We start from the raw sequence: 24,036 nt of genomic DNA on the forward strand, positions 1-24,036 counted from the left end.
CATATGTGAACAGGTATCCTGTTTGAGATTTTCCTTTATGTGAATCAGACAAATATCCTGCATCTGCATAGCCAACTAGTTGTGACTTAGATCCATAGGGATAAAACAATCCCATATCAACTGTTCCATGAAGATATCGAAAGATTTGCTTGATTCCACTACAATATCTTCTAGTTGGAGGGGAACTACACCTTGCTAGTAAATTCACCGCGAATGATATGTCAGGTCGTGTATTATTAGCAAGATACATTAGCGCTCCAATGGCACTAAGATATGGTACTTCAGGACCAAGGATATCTTTATTCTCTTCTTTAGGACGGAATTGATCATTTTCCATATCCAAATATCTTACAATCATTGGGGTACTTAATGGATGTGACTTATTCATATAAAATCTCTTCAAGATCTTTCCGTATATGTTGTTTGATGAATAAAGATTCCATTTTTTGTATGTTTGATCTGCAGGCCGAGACAAAATTTAGTCTTTCTAAGATCTTTCATCTCAAACTCTTTTTTTAGAGTTTTTATAATTGTTGGAATCTCTTCAAGAGTTCCAATGACATTTAAATCATCAACGTACACAGCAATTATAATGAACCCAGATGCAGATTTTTTTATGAAAATACACGGGCAGATATTATCATTCTTGAATCCATTTTTGGCCAGATACTCAGTAAGACGATTATACCACATTCGTCCAGATTGCTTTAGACCATATAAAGATATTTGTAATTTAACTGAGAATAACCCCTTCGAATATTCATTGGATGGTTTGGACATCTTTAGTCCTTCAGGGACTTTCATATAGATATCCCAATCTAATGAGCCGTATAAGTAGAATGTTACCACATCCATTAAATGCATATGCAGTTTATGATATGCAGATAAACTGACCAAATAACGCAATGTGATCACATCCACTACAGGGGAATACGTTTCTTCATAATCTATACCGGGCCTTTGTGAAAAACCTTGTGCCACACGTCGGGCTTTATAGCGCACAACTTCATTTTCCTCATTTCGTTTTCTCACAAATACCTATCGGTATCCAACAAGTTTTACATCTTCTGGTGTACGGACTACAGGTCCAAAGACTTCACGTTTTGCAAGTGAGTCTAACTTAGCCTTCATGGCTTCTTCCCATTTTGGCCAATCATTTCTTTGTCGACATTCTTCGACTGGTCTTGGCTCAAGATCCTTACTTTCATGCATGATATTTAATGCCACTTATATGCAAATATTTCATTGACAATTGTCTTATTTCGATCCCATTTCTCTCCTATAAAAACATAATTTATCGAGATCTTGTCATTTTCACAATTTTTAGGTACCTGAATGTCTTCTGGCATTAAAACTATATTAGAATTTTGGACAACTGCATGTGTCTTTACTATGTCTTTTTCAATAGGAATAGTATTTACCTCTTTTCTTTTTCGAGAATTTTTGTCTTTGGAACCGACAGGCCTGCCACGCTTCTGGCGTGAATTTACTTCAGTGGCTATTTGTCCGATTGGGACATAAATTCGAATTGGGGCATTTTCGCTGGTATATAAGATTTGGTTATCCTCTTTGTATCGGAAAATGCATCAGGCAATTAATTTGCTATTCTTTACAAATGTATAATCTTTTGAACTTCTAGTTCACATTGCCTTGATCGAGGATCTAAATGCATCAAGGATGATGCATTCCAATTAAATTCTTTTTCAAGAAGCTTATTCTCTCCCCCTAATATTGGAAATTTTGATTCATCAAAATGACAACCTGCAAACCGGGATTTAAACACATCTCCAGTTTGTATCTCAAGATACCTCACTATAGAAGGATAATCATATCCAACATATATCTCCAATTTTCTTTGGGGTCCCATTTTGGTGCGAGAAAGTGGTGCAATGGGAACATATATTGCACACCCGAATATTCTTAAATGGGAAACATTTGGCTGCTGGCCAAAATCTAATTGCATAGGAGAGAACTGATGGTAACTTGTTGGTCTCAAACGAATAAGTGCTGCGGCATGCAAAATAGCATTCTCCCAAGCCGAAGTTGGGAGATTTGTTCTCATAAGTAAGGGTCTAGCAATTAATTGGAGGTATTTAATAAGTGATTCTGCTAACCCATTTTGTGTGTGAACATGAGCTACTGGATGTTCAACACTTTTTTCATTAGCCATACAATAAGCATCAAAATCTTGGGAAGTAAATTCACCAGCATTATCAAGACGAATTGCTTTGATTGGATTTTCTGGAAATTGTTCTTTTAATCGAATAATTTGAGCAAGTAATATCACAAACGCCAGGTTGTGAGAAGACAATAAGCACACATGTAACAATCTCGAAGATGTGTCTATTAGGACCCTAAAATGTCTAAAAGATCCACTTGGTGGATGAATAGGTCCACATATATCGCCTTGAATCCTTTCTATGAATTCAGGGGACTCAAATCCAATCTTTACTGGTGATGACCTTAAAATTAACTTTTCCTGAGAACATGCAACACAATGAAATTCACTAGATGTAAGAATCTTCTGGTTCTTTAGTGAATGTCCATGAGAGTTTTCAATAATTCTCCGCATCATGATTGTTCCCGGATAACCCAATCGGTCGTGCCAAGTTATGAATTCATTTGGACTAGTAAACTTCTGGTTTATAATGGCATGTGATTTAATTGCACTAATTTTGGTATAATATATCCCAGATGAAAGTGAGGGTAACTTTTCTAGTATAATCTTCTTATTTGAATCATGAGTTGTGATACATAAGTACTCATGATTTTCCTCATTCATAATTTCAATATGATATCCATTTCGACGAATATCTTGGAAACTCAACAAATTCCTCAAAGACTTGGTAGATAATAGTGCGTTATTTATTATTACTTTTGTTCCTCCGGGAAACAAAATTATAACTCTTCCAAAATCTTCTATCACATTGCCTGAGCCAATAATAGTATTAACATATTCTTCTTTTGGCACAAGATGGGTAAAATATATATCACTTTTAAGAATGTTGTGCAAACTTGCACTATCCGCAAGGCATACATCTTCATTATATATCCTTGCCATTTCCTTCAAAGATAAATAATAATAAAATAAGTAGTAATACATGCACAGTCAAATTGAATTCTTGACTGGAATTATTTTTCTAAGAAACACTGTACGTAATGTCATATACTAAAATTTTATTATTATCACTATTATTATTATTATTATTATTATTATTATTATTATTATTATTATTATTATTATTATTATTTAAAATTTGACACATTTAATGATTTCAAAATTCTTAAATATAAACATTAATATTTCATTATTTATATACATCATATTTGAAACTTAAATATATAGAAAATACAACTTAACAATAAGTTTCTTATATTATTTATTTACATGAATACTTAACAATTTCACGTATTAAACTATTCCATCATTGATCAAATGACCAATATTTTTTTCAGGATCCTCAAAGAAATCAGATACATCATAATGAGTGGTAGAATTTTCAGCATCATTTGAAACGAAATTCGTTTCCTTTCCTTTGTCATCCTTTTTCAAAGACGCTTGATAAAGATCGACTAGGTGCCTTGGTGTATGACAGGTACGTGACCAATGGCCCTTTTCACCACAACGAAAACACTTATCCTCTGTTGATTTATTTTGCCCAATATTTCTTTCTTTATCCCACTTCTGGTGAGATCCTCTCTTTTAAACATAATTCATTTTCCTTCCAAAATTTTTCTTGTTACCAAAACCTTGTCATTTATCTCTTCTGGGGTAATGATTTGCCGCATTTATTTCAGGAAATGCGGCGGCGCCAGCTGGGCGCGCTTTGTGATTCTTTAAGAGCAACTCATTGTTGCGTTTAGCAACAAGAACGCAAGAATTAGCTCAGAATATTTTTTAAATCATTTTTCTCGATACTGCTGCTGCAAGAGCACATTCGAGACATGGAAGGTTTAGAAAGTTTTCTCTAACATATCATTATCAGATATCTTTTACCTGCATAATTTCATTCGTGAGGTGATTTGAAACATTGCTGAATTATATTCATTTATGAATTTAAAATCCTGTAGACGCAAGTGCGTCCATTCATATCGGACTTGAGGAAATATCACCGTCTTTTGATGATTATACCTTTGTTCAAGGTCTTTCCAAAGATCTGCAAGATCTTTTAATATGAGATATTCATTTTTCAATCCTTCGTCAAGATGACGACGAAAAAAAATATTGGCTTTGGCTTTATCCTTCTGGGATGCATTATTTTCAGTCTTAATGGTATCTCCAAGATCCATTAAATCAAGATGGATTTCAGCATCTAATATCCATGATAAATAATTATTTCCAGATATATCAAGAGTATTAAATTCAAGATGAGAGAGCTTCGACATAATAAAAATTTGTTACCTGAGTCTTCCTAAAATTTGATCAGAGTCTCGTACTGATAACGTGTTGTGAAATAAATAAGGAAGATGTTCTAAATATAAAATAAAGATATGTAAATAGAAGACTTTAATATTAATATAATTAACTCGATAAAATAATTTATATATTTATATGCACTAACGTAAAGATAGAGAAAGAGAGAGAGAAACTATTAGTAATGTATAAAAGAGAAGATAATTTTATTACTGTAAAAAGAGAAAAAGGAGAGTATTTGTAATTGTGTGTATAATCTTTTTGCCACGTTCATGCTTTTATAGGCAAACAAATTTTACTTATCATTAATTGTGCTTTGTCATGAGAACTTGTTCCTTTCAGCATAGGAAAACGGATCCGCTCATAAATAGGCATTCATCCTTATCCATCCTTGTTGTAACAGTTAAATGGTGACAAACTTTAAAAGTAAAAAAATTACAATTCCTAAATTTTTAAATTACAAGATATAAATCAATCCTAAATTTTTAAAAGATGACTTTTTCGTCTCCACTTTAAATTATCAAAATTTGTAAAAAGACAAAAAGAGAACTAATATCTCTTACAATTCAAAAGTTCAAGGGCTAACAGCTAATAAACAAGATCAAAAACTAAAATGACTACATAATAGTTTGGAAATCAATTTAACATTTTATTGAGTTTTAATTGTTTTGATTTGAAAAAACGATTTTTTGGATTTATGAGATAGTTTACCTAGATAGACATCGAAAGTACACATTGGATTAAAAAAACACAGGACTGCAGTATTACACAATGCCCTCTCATTCTTTTTTTTTTATAATTGAGGAAGTAAAATAATGTAATTTTTAACCTTTTAACATTTTTTCTCATTTTTTTTTTTAGTCCTACTTATAAATTGTATAATGAAAAATCACATTTTACTCTCTCAAATGAGAAAAAAATAAAGAGGATTCAATCCCATACCACCTGAGATTTATTATACTAGTGCTACAAATATAGTAATACTTGTTCAAAGTCGCACACCACATTAATCCAGCGATCTAAAGAATCAATGATTGTTCACCGATGTTTTTGGTTTGATCAAATTTTGATTTAACTATTTATTAATCAATAAAAATAAATTCTTGCCAAATAGTTCTTAAATCAGATTTTTAAAACATTACATCTAACAACTGCTTGCTGAAGAAGTGCTGGATTATCCTCATGCTTCACATAGAACAACCCTGATCAAACAAGACTCCTAATAATACGTTTGGTTAGGGGGATAAAAATGGAACAGAGAATTTTCACGAATGAAAAATTACATTGTAAATTAATTACACATAGTTCATTTGTGAAGCATTTCATTCCCTTTTTACCTCTACAAAGAAGTAACTTGCTTAAACTACATAACAATACGATAATTATTAAAGTAAACACCCTAAGGATAAGCACTTCAACCATTTTAAACATGGGTCCCTCAAAGCCATAACAATCCGTAAATTATGATATTAATGAACTTTTCTTTTTGTCGCGACATTCAAGTGGGTAACTCTTCTGCTTTGAATTTATACACGCAAAGGAAGAAAAAAATAATTAAAAAAACAACAAATGTTTGGGTTTCATGTTTCTGTTCCATTCTATCCTTTTGTCAAAACTAAACGTATTCACAATTAATAAGAAGAAATTATATGTTTAGCAAGCATCATTCAGAATTAGCCCCATGCCATAGAACATGCGTAGTTGACCACCAATTTGCCATCAAAACCAAAATTCTGGAAAATAAAAACCAAACAAAGGAGAAAAGAAAATACTCAAATGACAATCTGACAAATAAATTGCATGATTAGGTATATAAAGCAGCACCAAAAACATCTAAACAGTAATTAGAATATTGACTGCCATTGCTACTCTAGCATTTTTGGGCTAAACACCTGTAATATACAAAGAGAGATGGAGAAAAAGGAACGACCCGGAAAAAACACAATATTTACTAACAGAAATTCTAGAAAAATTCCAACGTTTTGCAAAAGCAAATCTATCATAGCAAATAGTTTAATTAAACTAAAAACCCAGATGAATTATTCAAGGTTGAACCATGACCATTACTTTCATTTTACTCTCTGGTTGAAGGCCAACTTATGCGTATGATAACCTAGGTCCTGGGTTACATGGATATGGGTACAATAACCAGTACTAGTTGACTAGTTTTTACAAGAATATTATACAAACTACAGATCTGTAAAATAGTATAAGATGATTGTCCTTCCAACACCAAATTTTTTCAATAAAACTTCGTAAATCGTGAATTAACAGACTTTTATATTGTACAGGACTAGCATGCACTTAAATGACACTAGCTTATTGTAATGCTTGAATAGGAAGTACCAATGGTATTTTGAAGAAAGATTCAAAAGAAAACAAGGGTACTTATCCATGTGCACCCAAGAAATACCTAATCTACTGCATGCTCAATCTAATTAACCAAGGGATAGCAGGTGGCCTCATCATTTTTCTTTTAAATACATATTATTCTATCTTCCTTCTCTCAGAAAAATTTTAATTGGTTAAGTATTATGATTCTTTTTTTTCCCCCACAATCAAATTACTTACAAACTATAAGATCCAGTAGTTATAAAAACTAATAGAAAAGGGGATCCAGTAGTTTCTTACAGTATACAAATCAATGATCGATTCATCAGGATTGGGTGAAAAAGCACTGTTGACATATACAAACTGCAAAACCAGGAAACAAATTTGAGTATGCAGATCCTTTAGAGTTTAGACAACTATACAGGTAAAATACACAGTGATTGTTTACCAATGTTTCCCTGTGGAGTTGCCGTCTAAGAAAGTCTATAACCTTTGCAAATTTATCAGCTCCTGCTATCTGCAATATCAAATATAAAGACATCATTTTATATTTCAAGATTTCAAGAAGAATGCATGTAGAAAACTAACAATTCATTCTTGCTAGCAATCCTCGTAATCATTACTTTCAGATTTGACTTTACAACTATTAAGATCTGCATGTTCCATTTCTGATCAGTTCTATATTCAAACTTGTATCAGCCACAGAAAATTCAGGCAGATACAAGTCTACAGCTTTCTTTCCCCTTATATCAGTGACGAAACTTCATTGGGACAGGAGAGGGAAGCTCGCCTCACCCCCTCCCCCCCCCCCCCCCCTTTTCTCCCTCCCCTTTCCGCTCCTAAACTTCAAATTTTCATTTACATATATGGTGTATACTTTCACTGATACACTGTAAAAGATTTTAACAAAAGTAATGTGGTCTTATATGATCCCCTAAGATTTGAGTCATCCTTCATCACTGGTTGGAATTGCAATATCAGTTATACAATACAAATAAAAATAACATGGGTAGCACAGTGCAAAACAAATAGAAGATGGCCATTTTAAGGGGTCAGAATATGAAAATGTGTCCCCAATAACATTAAATTGTGTACCTAATGAAAGTAACGAAGGCAGATAGAATTGCAAAAGTAACAGAAGGAAAATGTAATGAAGACATGTAATAAAATATTGATACAGAGCCATCTATTCTTTAGTTCATATGGTTAGTTTGTTTAACATGATGCAGAAGCTAAACACCTAGCTGTTTATCAGTGACCACATGATACAGAATTTTAATAGCAAATTATTTTGTACACACAAAGTGATTGCTTCTCTTGCATAATAGCATATTCTTTTCACCATCAAAGTCTTCAAAAACCCTCTATTTTCCATCACATAAATCTAACACCAGAATTTAGGACAACAAATTAAATGAAATACGAATGATCTACATTCACTTACTAAAATGTGTAATCTTCATCTATAGTTCTCATGAAAATTACAAACATAGAGAGACACAAAGTTTTGGGAGCACAAGATAGTGCACCATAGGACACACTATAGTGCACCCTAGGACACAAATTTCTAGGATTTTCTATCCTAATAAAATGTGTGGATAGAAGAGACTTTTTTTTTTCTGTTTCTCGGTCTTTGTATTTGTATCATGTTTGAATAACTAAATTTTCTTATAAGGTATGTTTGATTCCTAACCTGGAGCAAAAAGGATGAAGACAGTGAATCAGTAGAGACATATCTTTCTTTTTGAAGGTATAGAAACATGTTTTTTGTGTTGCTAGATTCTGGAAGTGCATAAATTTTCTTAAAAATTGTCTGAAGCGGCTAAGTAATTTCTTTTTGTTCTTAACATTTCTGTCTCATCTATGTTGGGAGTCAGAACAGTAACCAAACTACAACTAAACTCAATATGCTAAATTTTCACAGCCAATCCAACATATGTTCGCTTCCACAAAGAAAATCATGAATGCAGACTCGAATAGAAGGTCGATCATCAAATTACAGTGTAACGATTAAGATGAGTTATGTGGCTAACCCAAACTAATACTTAGACAAAATATTGTAAACAATTACAATTCAGATTCAAACAAATCATAGTCCACATTCAAAAGTTTGAATTAGAAACTAAAAAAGAAACTGAAAAAGCACATAGATCACAATAAGCAATGAGAAAGCACAGAGATTACGATAAGCAAACAAAATCATATGAATTTTGAGTTGAAGTCTGGGAAAAATATAATGCTGCCATTACGAAGATCACCTTGAATTTAGATTGCTTGAGAATAGGAGCATCACCAGTGGCTCTCAGATGAACAACCACTGCCACAAAACCAAAACCCTAGTTCACGAACCCAAGCAAATAATAATAAAGAAATAAATAAATAAATAAATAAATAAATAAAACCTGTTTGATTGATTCAGAATACAGAAAAACGAGAGATTGGGAAGCAACCTTTACGAACGGAACTTGGTGACTCAGCAGCCATTGCTGACACTTGAATACCTGAATATTCTTTATATTTTTCTTTTAACTCCAATAGAGATCAAGAACGATGGCCGAATAGCCGAAATAGGGTGAGGAAGGGGTATTTGCTTTGAGAGAATATGAGTAGAAATTGGGGAGAGGTCCGCAACACTGGGACGGTGGAGAGAGGCTCATCGACGGCTCCTCCGGTGAGGCAGCCGCCGCTAAATGAACGAAGGACGAAGAGAGAATGGAGAGAGGTAAGGTGTCGGACAGTGGGAGTATACGACTGGTTAAACCAAAATCAGATTAATTTCTAACCCGGTTCAGTATTGAAACCGGGTAAATATATTTATAGTCGGCTTTGACCCGTTTCAATTCAACTGGGCCTTTCCCCAAATGTGTTGGGTCTTTCGGTTAGACCAGGTTCTGTACACCTTCGAAAATTAACGGGTAAGAGAAAAACCAAACAAAAAAAAATTTTTATTGTTCATTTTTTTCCAACCTTAGAAGTAAAAAAAAATATTAGCATAGTCTAAAGTATATAATTTGTCACAATTTTAATTTGATTGGTTTTGATATTTATTTTAAATTTGATCCTGTCTGATCCAAACTATTAAGATTTGAATTGGTTTGCTTTATTCGGTTTTTATAAAACAAAATTTTAGGATTTTATTATTGAAAAATATAAATAATTTTATATTGATAAAATAAAAAAATCTTATTTTACATTAACAAAATAATTATTAAATAATAATAATAGATGAAATTATGATAAAATTGTGTGACAAATTCAATATATTATCAGTAAAATATTAAATTTAATAAGAAAATAATAGTATTATATTATTTTATAGACTTACGTAACATGAATTTGATTGGACCTTTAAAAAGTAGATTTAAAATCTAAATCAATTTATGCAATTTGCTAAAAAAAAAAAAAGAATTTGTTCTGATAGTTACCTGAAACTAAGTGGCCTTTGGACTTGTAAGTGAGGCCCAAATCTTCAATGGGAGGAATTCCGACTTAGTCCACGTCTGGTGGCCGTCGTCCGAGTTGTTAGTGAGAAAGTGGGAGGTGGTACCTGCAAAACACGCCGATACTTAAGTTAGCAAGGGTCTTAGCAGGTTTAAGTGTGTTAAAACTTAGTTATACCTGAGGAGTTTCAGTATATTTATAGATGACGAGCCAATAACCACCATTTGAGTAGTTCCACTTCTGATGGTGGATAACCGCCCCTTTATCTTAGGGTTGTTAAGATCTCACTTCCAAAAATGGATGAGAGATATTTTGGGTTAGTTGTAACCCTTCTAGGGGGAGTTATCAACCCGTAGTATTCTTATCCAACTTCTCAGGAGGTCGGTCGTACGGTAGATATCTCTCGGGCCTTTGTACGTTTGTGGGCTTGGCTGATACTTTTGGGCCAGGTATGAAAAGTGCCGTTACTTGAGTCCGATCTTTTGCTTAAGTCGGATTTAAGTGTAAAGTCGAAAAGTCGACGTGATATGCAAGCCGAAAACCGACGTGATTTCAGAATGCAAACCGTTACACCTCTTGGCTTCTTCTTTGGACACGTGGGATGCGGTTACGTTTGTAACCATGCATGTCATTTAATGGAGGAGGGGTTTTTACAATATTTTCCCTTGGGTCTTTTAAATATTCCTCCCCTTTCTCTTTCTTCCTTTTCATCTCTTTGAAATCTCTGCGACACTCGCGCTCTTTCATTTCTTCCACTCCTTTTCTTCTTTTGCTCTAAGATCTTATTCTTTCTCTGAAAAGCTTTGAAGGACGTGGTTTGTTTGAGGAAACTTGCTTGCCCCTCTACTGTGCCGTTGGCATCTTTTATCTTTTTTCAAAAAGGTTAGTTCTTCTTTCTATTTCCATAGTGTCTTCGTTGTTTTTGGTCTCCATTGTTGAGATGCGATTTCTGTGTTGATGTACTTGTATTTGTTAGGTAGTTTTAATGTATCTTTGTTGCCGTATCGTTGTGTTTTCCCGTGTGATGCCTCCAAGATTGTTGTGTTTACTATGTTTTTCCAAAAATTATTTTCGTGGCTATTGGTTGCACCCCCTTTTTCCTTTTTGTAAAAAAGAAGGTTTGCTGTGTTTCACACTTGTGTGTAATGCTTTCTTTTGTGTAATGTAGATATTTTCTTCTATATTTCTCTTCCTATTCCTCCAAATATATCCTCCAAGGTTTCTGAAGCATTATTGAGGGTAGACTCGTCTGTTCTCTATTCCCATCCCATAGTTGATAGTGTTTTTGTGAAGGAACTCCGTAAATACCATAGGATTTGTAGCTATGTTGAGGATAAGGCAAAATATGAGATAGTGGTCCCTAACCTTGAGGACCGAGTTTGTTTTGGGCGAGCCCTTGAGACAAAACCCCATTTTATCTTTATGTATCACTGCCTGTTTACTGGACATGGGGTCACCTTCCCCTTTTTTGATTTCGAAATAGAGGTATTATCCCATTGTAGAGTGGCTCCTCCGCAACTCCATTCAAACTCTTGGGGATTTCTTAAAATTTATCAACTCGTTAGTCGTGAACTCGAGTTCCCAATCCCTCTAAAAGTCTTTTTCTATCTCCTCCATTTAACGCTCGAACAAACAACAATGGATTTTTTCCGGGATATTCAAGGTTGGAAGGTGTTTTCTATCTTTGATGAGTCGTTCCATGACTTTAAGAACTTCTTTTTTAAAGTTCGTGCTATTTTAGGTCACCATCTCTTTTTTCTGAATGAGAATAGTGAGCCCCACTTTCAGTTGTACTGGGTAGAGACAGCCCCTGTTGAAAAATACAATTTGATAGATTTGGACGAGGTAGAGGAGGCTGTGGTTGAATTTTTTCCGAGAGGCTTGGGGACGCGCTCCAAACTATGACACTAAAAAGTTCCTTCTCGGGACTCCAAGTTTTGTCCGTATTGAGCTAGGTAGCTTTTAACATTATTTCATAGATAGCTTGCTTGTTTTCTGACTTGTATGTTGATGTTTATCATTCTTTTTTCTAGAAAAAATGAAAAGCGATTCCAAGGTTTACCAAAAAGTTCAAGAAGCTAAAAGGAATGCACGTGCCCAAGCTGCTCAGCTGCAGGAGAGTAGCAAATCGGATACCTCCTCTCCGACTAAGTCCACCTCGGGGACCTCTTCTCATAGCAAATCGGTAAACCATCTTCCTCCTCCTCCTCCTCCTCCTCCTTCTCCTTTATATCTAGCGCTTACTCCCCCAGTTCCTCCCTTCTCGGAGCCGAGTTCTAAAAAGAGGAAGACCTCGGAATCTGGCGTCCTTAATATTAATGACATTGGTTTTGATGGGGTGAAGTTTTGTGAGAGACACATCCTTCCTCATAGTTTTATTGCTATGAATGATGTTTCTATCAAAAATCACCTTAAAGTATTAATCTGGGGAGCGGGATCCGAACTGCTGGAGTATGCTCTACCCTACTAAAAGAGTTGGAGAGGGCCCCTTTGAATGCTACTCAACATTGTTTGGAGGCCCTTAAGGCCGAGGTGGCCACTCTTCGGGAGGCCGAGAAAGGATTGGAGGAGGAAAAGATAAGTCTGGAAGCCGAGATCTTCAAAGCTTGGGATCGGGAAAGGGAATCTGCAGCTTCCTGTGCTTTGGCCGAGGGTTTGTTAAGGAAGGCCAAGAAGAACTATGTTAGAGTTTTTAGGGAGAATTTGGATTTGAAGAGGCAAATGGATCGCTTAGGGAGGATTACATTGACTTGGAGGAGTCAGTTGCTAAGGGGACGGAGGAGGTGTTTGAAATTTTGAAGAATCAAGTTCGAGTTCTTGCTCCCGACTTAGACTTGTCCCCCTTTCACCTCGACAAAATTTGTAGTTGATGGGGAGATCGTCTTTCTACCTCGTCCTCCTACCGACTCCGAGCTCAAGACTGCTGGGCAGCATTTGGTTGAATCTCCTCCCCAAGAGGTCGTTGCTTCTGAGGAGGTGATGCTGAGTTCTTCCTCTCAGCCAGAAGCAGCTCCAATCAAGGAAAATCCTCCGACCTCCTCTGCCGAACCTGATTCCTCTCGAGCTCCTAATCAGAATCCTTTAATTAGCCCTGTTTGATATTTTAGTTGCGGCCCGGCTTGTGGGTCTTTGTTATGAACACTTTTATCTTGTGCTTTTTATATGCCTTGACTTTGGTCCATTTTGAAGGACCTTTAACAACTTTTGTTTTGCTGTGCTTAGTTCTTTTTTAATAGGACTTTAATAACTTTTCTTAACTATGAGTAGTTATAATGATTTTAAAAGGGCTTCTATGTTTTTGAGTTTCCCTTTTGTCTTCGGATAACTTGTTTACTGTTTGAGCTATTTGTGACGCTTTTATGAAAGCCTTTTATGAGTACCTTTTACCTCAGGCTTTTAAAGAAAGGTTTTTGTTTTCCATTACTTTGGTGCAAACGACCAATTAGTTTTGTTATTGAATTATTTTCGTAACTTAGGTTATTTTTGCGATGCATTTTATTCTGCTCGTCCGCTTTCCGACTTATAAGTTGTTTGGCTCCGAGCTTTTTCATGACCGTCATTTATAACCTATTTACACCGACTTATACCTCGTCGCTTTATCTGGCTGACCATGTAGGTCGGACAACATATTTTTGCGCTTTTTTAGCTTAAGTCAGTGTGTATCGTAGAAAATGGTAATGGAATAAAAAGAAAGAGACATTGTTATTGATGAAATGTAACTTACAAAGATGCCTTGCTACCACAGGATAACTTTATTGCCCCTAGTACCTGCTTTGATGCCTCGTTAAAACCCGCTTCAGAAAAATCCTTTTTTGGGAAAAAACCGTGAAGTCGGGAAAAAGAGTACATTAGGGAGCGGGGTGTGCTACTTGCTATAATATCTCTTTAAATTACATGCGTGCCACGACCTTAGGAACTCGGCTCCGTTCGGTTCGGACACTTTATAATAACCTTTTTTCAAGACTTTAGCTATCTTGTAAGGTCCTTTCCAGTTGGCAGCAAGCTTCCCCTCGCCCGACTTGATTACCCGATATCATTTCTTATCAGGACCAGGTCGCTCGTGGCGGAGTTCCTTCGTACGACCATTTTATTATATCTGGCCGACATCCTTTGCTTCAGCGCCGCTTCTCTTATCCTTTGATTGGTTGCAGAGGGAGAAGTTTCTTAGTGTGGCAGATTTTCCTGTAGACATCCACGAGGAAAACTCGTAGCGTGGTTTAATTGTGATACCTCCTAGGTTTCTCCAAGTTGTACTCTTCTTTCTTCTTAGGCTCTTTTTCTTTTTCTCGTGCTAGGTGAGGGTTTCCTGGTCGCCAGTTTGGTTCTCGCAGCCTGGTGTTTTCTTTTATATTGATGTACTTTTCAGCTCGTTCTTGTATATCGCTCAAAGAAGTCGGATGTCTCTTTGAAATTGACTGGGAAAAGGGACCTTCTCGGAGACCATTGACTAGCCCCATTATTATCGCCTCGGTAGGTAAATCCTAGATTTCCAAACATGCCTTGTTGAATCTCTCCACATATTCTTTGAGGGATTCACCGACTTCCTGTTTGACTCCGAGTAGACTGGACGCATGCTTGACCTTGTCCTTCTGAATTGAAAATCTCGCAAGGAATTTTTGTGCAAGATCGTCGAAACTGGTAACCGACCTAGGCGGCATGCTGTCGAAGCACTTCATGGCCGACTTTGTCAAAGTTATCGGGAAGGCCTTGCAGCAAGTTGCATCCAAGGTGTCGGCCAAATACATCCGACTTTTGAAATTACTTAGGTGATGTCTTGGGTCGATCGTCCCGTCGTACAAATGCATGTCCAGGCTTTTGAAGTTTCTAGGAACTCTAGCCCACATGATATCTTCTGTGAAAGGATCTTCTTCTCCTAACGGGGTGTCTTCTCGAGTTGTACTCGAATTCCTACCTCGGATATCGGATTTTAACTTCGAGAGCTTTTCCTCCAGCTCTCTTCGTCGCTCGATTTCTATTCTCAAATTTCTTTCCGCCTCCCGCCGTCGTTCTAGCTCTTGCTCTAGTTGCTCAAGTCGGCCATGATGTCCGTGTAGTAATCTCATGAAATCGGTAGAATGGGGTTGTTCTTCCCCCTCATGGTGGTGGCGAACCTCTGAGGGGATCCTTCTGTGGTGATGATCGCCCGAGGTGCCTTCGACGTATGGTTCTTTTGTTCTTGGAGGAGGTACCACAAGGGCTTGATCATTGTTGACCATGTCTTGGTGTTCTGGTTCTGACTTAGATGCTGTGTGTCCGTCTTCATAGTGATCATCCGTCATAAGGCGTCAATCCACAGGTCCCGGGCAACGGTGCCAATGTTCCGAGGGTTACCTGAAACTGGGTGGCCTTTGGGCTTGAAAGTGAGGCTCAAATCCTCAATGGAAGGAATTTTGACTTAGTCCACGTCTGGTGGCCATTGTCCGAGTTGTTAGTGAGAAGGTGGAAGGTGGTACCTGCAAAACACTCCGATGCTTAAGTCAGCAAAGGTCTTAGCAGGTTTAAGTATATTGGAACTTAATTATACCTGAGGAGTTTCAGTATATTTATAGATGACGAACCAATAACCACCATTGGAGTAGTTTCACTTCTGATGGTAGATAACCGCCCCTTTATCTTAGGGTTGTTAAGATCTCTCTTCTAAAAGTGGATGAGAGATATTTGGGGTTAGTTGTAACTCTTCTAGGGGGGAGTTATCAACCTATAGCATTCTTGTCCGACTTCTCAAGAGGTCGATCGTGCGGTAGATATCTCTCAAGTTTTTGTAGGTTTTTGGGCCTAACTGATGCTTTTGGACCACGTATGAACAAAATCCAATTTAATTCAAATTAGTGTGAATAGTTTTATCTAGTTTGGTTTGAATTTAAATAAATGCCGAGAGATTGTGCTACAAAACAAGAGAATACTGCTACAACCTTCTCCTTAATGAAGCAGTCAACACACACTACTCAAAACTAAAAATGTCCATAACTTGCCCAGTGAGTCAGTGACATGTAGGTAACTAACACTTTTTACTTATTTTTCTTTGAGCTAACACTAACTAACTCTCTACTTTTCTATGATAAAAGTATTAACTTCTAACATTTTTCATAAATAATAATAGGATTTTTCAGAATTTAGATATGCTTAAGAAATATGCTACATGTATTTTACTGAACTTACAAGATATATAAATGCTTGTTAAAGATATACAAATTATTTTTTATATTCGCTTTTTGTTACGGCGATGAATATTATTGTGTAAAATTATTATCGTTATACTTCTAACCACAGAATGTGTGTGGTGGGAAAAATTATAAATATTTTTTAAAAATTTTAAAATAAAAATATCATATTCTCATAAAATAAAAATATCATATTTCTATGTTTGGTTTAAAATTTGAAAAGTTATTTTCAAACAAATTTAATTTCAAAACATTAAAATACCATCATTTTAATTTTTATCTTTTTTTTTAATATATTTAATTCTCATAAAAATAAAATTTAAATAATAAAATAATACTTTAACCACCCATCCCTAAAGTGCTTAACCAAACTTTGATCTCACATCCGATAGTACAATGCTGTTCTTTGAACAGTTGACTGCCACCATGCGTTACTTTGCTCAGTTTGTTGCATTATTCCAATAGATCAGATTCTTGATATTGACACATTTCAATTATTCCAATATGATTCTATATGATTTGACTAAATAAAAATTGGTAGAATTTAATTAAGTCACATGAACCAATTTTATAAATCACATTAATCACAATATGGTTGTCAAATTCGCTAATTAGCTCATAAAACCATCATAGTTTGTGTCTAAGTAAGTAATAGAATTAAGTTGACTTGGTCTCAAATTCATTTTTAGATAGACTTAGCTAAATTCAGACAAACCTACTCAAATTTGCGAGTTTATGAGTTAGCAAATTTGGTTTTACCTCCATTTTGAGACAAAACAGATTCGTTTGGTCTTAAAAAATAAAAAAGTGTAGGACCAGCAACTTTATTAAATTCTCATCAGCATGTAACTAGTAGAAGAAAAGTAGATCATTAGATGAAATCTCACACTAATCTCATATCATTAAAATCATCATTGATGGCTACTTGATGACTACAAATTATAAAAGTTGCTGCCCTCTAACACTCAAAAAAAAAACATGCGTTTTTTCTTAGGGTTGCACTAAACCCTCACTCACTCTCCTCTTTCCTTTGTTTGTTCTGCCGCTGGTGGTTGTCATATTCCACTGCTCCTGGACTCCTTTTCCTTTCATGCTTCTCGGCCTTCTCCTTTAATCCTTCCTACCTCAATTATGTTTTGTCGTTTACTCATTCTGCTTCTCCTTTGTCATTTTGGGCGTCACTAGTTGTTATTGTTGCATTTGCTTTTTATTAGAGCTTTTGAGTTCTGCCCCCTAATAATTATTCCTGCTTTTGTTTTGCTTCCATCGAGTTACTACAACAGTTTATGTATGTGTTATTTTTTTGCCACTAATAGCCTATTACAAATTTATAGTCTTGTAACTTATAATTTTTTTATTGTTCAATGTAAATAGTTTATTTAAATTATGCTTCATGGTTGTTATTTGTTACTAATTTTTTATTATTTAATATTGTTGACCTTGGATGTTTAATTGTCAATTGTTATGATGCTGGTTCTTTAGACTTGACTTAAAGATTTTAATTATATATGGCTATTAAATGATTCTGAATTGGTTTGACATTTTTGGAGTACGTTTAGATTTGAGTAAATATGTATCTAATTTTATATATAATATTTTTTATAAAAAAAAATCTTAATAGTTTATAAGTTTATGGATAGAATTCATAAATTAAATCTAGGTAAAATCTATAAATTTATTTAGACTTGTGATTCGTGAATTTGATAATCTTAAAATATATTTAAAAGATGAGTAGTATTAGGGGATTAAAAGATTTTATGATTTATAATCATTATTAATATTTTTAATAGTGTGAAATTATTATTCATATTTTTTTATTAGTTAAGTATTAGTCAAATTTTAATAAAAGTGCTGATTCTCTAATTTTTTTTTAAATTAAAAATACTATTTATATATTAAAACTAATATATATTTTATATTTTAATATATATTTTACATTAATAATTAATTTTAGTGTATATCTAATATAATTGTTAAAAGATATATATACGGTCAACTACTAGCCATTAAAATATTAGATAAACATATAACCGTTTATATCAATATTATACATCTGTTGTGAGACATACAAAAATGTGTACATAAACTAATATGAGTCGCATTTCTAAAGGTGATGGATTTGGTCAATCATTTTAAAAATTCAAACACTAAATTAACTCGTTTATATATTATACTATCTCAATAAAAAACAGGGAGATGTAACTTGAGTTTAGCTGAGCTATAGCTCCAACCAAAAGAATATACAACATTGCTCACTTAGATGATTAAATTATAAAATAAGAGAGGAATAGGTCTTCTCAAAATTTTTTAATTATTTTATTATGATTTTTTACCATATACAGTTTAAGTAAGTTAAGAAAAAACGATAAAGGGTGAAAAATTATACTTTAAAAAAAATAAGAAAATCCATTCTGGTGATGAGAGCTCTTATACAACTTTAATACAATATCTTCATTTTTCATTACAAGATGAAGGAACAACATTTTTCAGCCGAAACCTAGCTCATTCATAACCATTTCTAAAATATTATTAAACAAAACAAATAATCCACACACATTGTGTTTTTCTTGTTCTTTTTTTGCCATATTATTAATAAGTGTTTGTTTTTTCAAAGCCAATCAAATCCAGACTCTATAATATTTTCCATGTGTTGAAAATCAAAATCCGTATCATACAATGAATCACTCCAAGGCCAATGGAAATGGGTGTCATTGAATGATAATTTTGGATATAACTGCCCTACTGCTTTATCAACTGTGCTAATAATATGTTTGTTATTATTATTATTATTATTACCACTTCCTTCCAACATGTTATTTTCCAAACATGATGATGCTTCTGCAAAGTCCATCTTGAGAAGCTCCGAATAAAGATTATTTCCCTCCGTTTGAAAATCCGCCATGAAATCCAACGCTTCCTCGATATTTTTGTTGTTGTTATTGTTGTTGTTGTCGTTGATATTGGTGTTACTCTCTGAAGATGGTGACACCGGAGACGAAGACGATGAACCCTTCATCTTATAATCCGTGGCATTAACATTATTATTAATGTGATGATTATGGACCATGCCTTCATTATTTTGTTTTGTGATAATTTCTTTGGTGAGTATGACCTTATTATTATTAGGCCATCTTGTGGCTTTAGTCTGGACCAAACAAGAACCAATATTATTTTGTAGGTAATTATTAGGGCATGGCCATTCTCGGGTTTTCGGATTTGGGTTCGGATCCAGTTGGAGCAAGTTTGATGATGAACAATTTTGGGTACCATTTTGAAGCTTTCTTCCAATGTTGGTATTCCAATAGTTCTTGATTTCATTGTCTGTTCGTCCTGGAAGCCTCCCAGCAATCAAGGACCACCTAAGATTATTAATAATAATACATTCATTTAATTGTTACTTATATTAGCATCTACGGCTAAAAAAAAAAACAGAAATTATATATATTTAATTTGTATTAGAAAAGTATATTCATCACTTATATTTACAATAATCAAAATATTTTAAAAGTAAAGTTTAATTATTTTTTTATTTTTATAGTTTTATTAAATTTACAATTAAATTTTATATATTTTTTAATTGAGTCTCTACACTATTTTAAATTTTATAATTAGATTATTCTTAATGTAAAAAATATTAGAATTAACTAAATATTTATTCGTAAATTAAAGGTATATATCCACAATTAAGAACTAGTTGGATATTTGACTATATATTTTTTTTTTAGAAAAATATTTTGTTAATTTTAATATTTTAGTTATTAAAAGAATCTAATTACAAAATTAAAAATAGTGTAGAAATTCAATTGACAAAGAAAAAATATAAAAATTTAATTATAAATTTAGTAAAATTATAAAAACTAAAAAAATAATTATATTATAAACCTAATAAAAGTAATTAAGATAAATTAGTTATGAGTGTTTTTGGAATATACATTAAATATGTTCTACAAAGATATTTATAAATTAGAATTAAATGATATCAATCTCAATTTAACTAAAGTTATACTGTTGAATAACCATTTTAACGGGGCAATTTTTTATAAAAGTTTATAGATCATGTCTATGAAATTAAATTTCATGTCAATCTAAACTAATTTGCTATACTTTGTATTGATAAAAAATTACCGTAATACAAAAGTTTAAAATGTCTATGAGTATGAAATGTTAGATATAGTCTTATTGATATTCAGCTGTCACAAAATGTATAAATAATCTTTATTATAGGTGATTGTAATTCAACGATGAGATTGATAAAAATTAACTATTTTAATTTCATGAAAGTATATGAGTAGTGTAACTTTAGTTGAATTGATATGATATTCGTGTCAACTTATATATTATCTAATTATATATGTCAGTCTTCAAAAAAAAAAAAAAAACACTTACAAAGTCGAAATACAGATATTTAAGAATATTATTATTTGCAATATTGTTGGTTGATAATAATAACAACAATTTTGTTACTTTATTATCTAAGAAAATAATTATGTTATATGGAGATAAAATATCACCAGTTACTGACTAGTCACTCTTATTATAAAGATACATATTAGTATATAGAATGATCATCAAATATTTACATTTAATTTATAATTAGATTGTATAAAGGAATATTTCAAACTCTATATATATTATAATCAAGCAACACCAAGTATATTTAAATTTTTCGTTTAGGGCCATGCATGGAAGATATAAAGTTTAGGACTTTCGCTATATTTACATTTTCTTTTCTTTTCACACCTTTTGTTTCTAACTCCTGAAAAGGCATGGCACCTTTAAAAGAAAAACAAAAATTGAGATCACTGTTAAGGAAAAAAATATGTGGCAACTTAATTAAAGCACATGTGGAAACTTCGAAATTAAAAACTTGATGACGACTTCACAATTATATAAAAAAAGACATAAAAGGTATAAGAGAATAAAAGAAGAAAAGGACGTTAAGAGAAAAAGAAGCCAGGTTGTTATTTTGTCCTACCTAAATATTTTAGTAAGTATTAATAATGATACTATTAATGTTTCTCATCTTATTTATTCAAAATATTTTTAAAGTAATTTAATGTTATTTCACTATAAATTTTGTCAAAAATTATCAACAGAATTGCTGACATGAAAAAAGTACACACAATAATATTTCTAGTTGAACCTATAATTTTTTCCATAGTTTATTGCCTTGGCTCTCCTCTCCTATGAAGATGAGGAATTGATAAATATAAGATAACTTGTATAATAAAATAGTATCATTATTATTATATAAGTCCCTAATAAAATATTATTAGAAAAATTAGTCTTTAACTCTTTTGAAAAATGATAAAATGGTCCTTAATTTATCTAAACAGTAGTATATATAGTAGTTGATGAGGAATTATTAAATTGTCTAAAACTTTAAAAAATTAAAAATTAATTTGTCAATTCGCTTTGTTAGAGATTAATTTGTCCTACGAATTTATAGTATCATCAAATTTCATAGATGTCATAAGAAAAATGAGTTAAAATGCAAATATTTTCATGAAAACAAAATATTAAAAGGTGAGAATTACTTATAAGAGGCGAGAACAAACCAACAAAAAAATAAAAATGTTTTTAGTAGGGACTAGGGAGCGACAATAAACAAACAAAAAAATGGGGCCATGATAATAACTTGCCCAGATATTTTTCCTTTACTTTTTGAAAATATTAAAAACTCAATTGTTTTGTAATTTTTATGTAAAGTTTTTTATATGTTAATAATTTATTTACTTGTGGTGGCATTAGGGATAATAATTAGATAAGAATTAAGATCGTATATAAAAGATTATTATTTGCTTAGAATGAGGATTTTTAATTATATATTTATACATGTTAATTAAAAGAGAAATCTTTGATACAAAAATGAATATTATTGAACATTATGTTAACTCGATAGATAATTCATGAATCCAATAAAAACATCATAATCAGTAGTAAAGTATATTCACCTAATATAATTTTATGCGAATGTACGTATATTATTTATTTATTTATTTATTTATATTATTACAAATATATTTTTGATAATTTTATTCAATTAGAATATAAAGTTATCACAAAAAAAAAAAAATAGGATGATAATAATAAGTTGACAAAGAAGGCTAATATATACATAAAGAAAAAGTATAGGTAAATAATGAAAATATTAAACAATGTAAATAATAGATATATTGGATGTTCATTTTATTAGTGTACGGATGATTATTTTAATATTAAAATTTAGAGAATTAATTTGGAGGTGTAGTATGTTTTTATTTGATTGGTAGTTGTTCATATTATTCAACAAAATCATTCTCCCCCTAACATTCTCCATAAAAAAATAATTAAAATGATTGACCTGTTTCCGAGAAGGTTGTGAAGGCGGATTATAAGCTCTTCTTCATCGTGAGTAATATTTCCTCTTTTAATGCCAGGTCTTAGATAATTCAACCATCTCAGCCTGCAACTTTTTCCGCATCTCTTAAGCCCTATGCATCAAAACATTACATTACATACACTACATTACACAACTACTAAATGTAAATAATTGAAATGCAGTTATATATATAATGACTAATGAGAAATGTTAAGTGAATATCACTTTTTTCTTTTTGTCTTACATTTGAACTAATATTCACTGATTCTCCAAATTTTTACACTAAAAATGTTGGTCGACTAGCATTTTTCATAACTAATAACACATTTTTTTTAATTATATGTAATTTTTTACATTAAAAATGTTAGTCACCTAGCATTTTTCAAAACGAATAACACATTTTTTTTCGATTCCCAGTAATAAAACTATGAAAAAATAAAAAATAAAAAGATGAAAAATATTGTATTTTGTATTTTTTGATTGATTGTTAATTGATTGAATTGTAAATTATGAAAGTAAAACTAAATATATTTAAAATATTGACCTATGAAAAATAAAAGCAAATAAAGATAAGATAAAAATAAAATAAGATAAAATAATAAAAACTAAAATTGTAACTGAATTTATGTATTCTGTTGAGTTGAATTTGTGAATTATGAGACTTTTTTTTTTATTGTTGTCATGAGTTAAAATGAAAGAGTGGTTTAATACTCAGTATGAAAAAATATTTATATACTGACCTGCTCTTTTGGGTAAGTGTCTCCATTTTCCTTCACCATGAATCTTAATGTAGTCTGTGAGAATTTTGTCTTCCATAGCTGTCCATGCTCCTTTGTTCAAACCTTCCTTAGAACAGCAAGGACTCCTTCCCATATCTTTCAGTGCAATTAAGAAAGAGAGTGACAATGCAAGAGGCCAAGGCCACAAAGAAAAAGTAAAATCTATGTCAAGAGATGTGTCGCTGTTACCTCCTTTCTCTCAACATATATATACAATTCTACATTAATACACTACTCTTTATATTATCAAAGTAATTAATTAATAATTACAAGCCTTGCTGGCTAGCTCTCCACCACCAATTATTTGCTTAATAACATATTTTTCCCAAATTTGTGCATGTCTAGAGTGGGGTCATACATATATTTGCCTGTCCTTACCTTTTACTTTATTATGGAATAAAACAAAATAAATCATGTTAATTAATACTAAAATTTATTATTAAAGTAGTCTTTACATATTTATTAATATTTATATAAAGATAAAGTATAGGAAGCCAATGGTCTAAGCGTACAATGTGTACACTGGAGGTTTAAGAAGTATTAGATATG

At 32.5% G+C, this 24,036-nt stretch overlaps 2 protein-coding genes across 2 annotated transcripts; both read right to left on the reverse strand.

Moving 5' to 3' along the window:
* Positions 1-5,857: 5,857 nt before the first annotated feature.
* On the reverse strand, positions 5,858-9,535 carry LOC107619474 (ubiquitin-like protein ATG12). Its single transcript, XM_016321772.3, has 5 exons — positions 9,196-9,535; positions 9,004-9,062; positions 7,194-7,262; positions 7,046-7,108; positions 5,858-6,147 (listed from the first exon to the last, which is right to left on the reverse strand). The coding sequence occupies exons 1-5, from the start codon at positions 9,227-9,229 to the stop codon at positions 6,088-6,090; spliced, it is 285 nt and encodes a 94-aa protein (XP_016177258.1). The 5' UTR covers positions 9,230-9,535; the 3' UTR covers positions 5,858-6,087.
* Positions 9,536-18,955: 9,420 nt separating this feature from the next.
* On the reverse strand, positions 18,956-23,581 carry LOC107615097 (transcription factor MYB11-like). Its single transcript, XM_021111480.2, has 3 exons — positions 23,449-23,581; positions 22,691-22,820; positions 18,956-19,706 (listed from the first exon to the last, which is right to left on the reverse strand). The coding sequence occupies exons 1-3, from the start codon at positions 23,579-23,581 to the stop codon at positions 18,956-18,958; spliced, it is 1,014 nt and encodes a 337-aa protein (XP_020967139.1).
* Positions 23,582-24,036: the final 455 nt, after the last annotated feature.

This window comes from Arachis ipaensis, chromosome B9 (assembly GCF_059453495.1).
Source record: "Arachis ipaensis isolate K30076 ecotype BB chromosome B9, ASM5945349v1, whole genome shotgun sequence".
Lineage (NCBI taxonomy): Eukaryota > Viridiplantae > Streptophyta > Magnoliopsida > Fabales > Fabaceae > Arachis > Arachis ipaensis.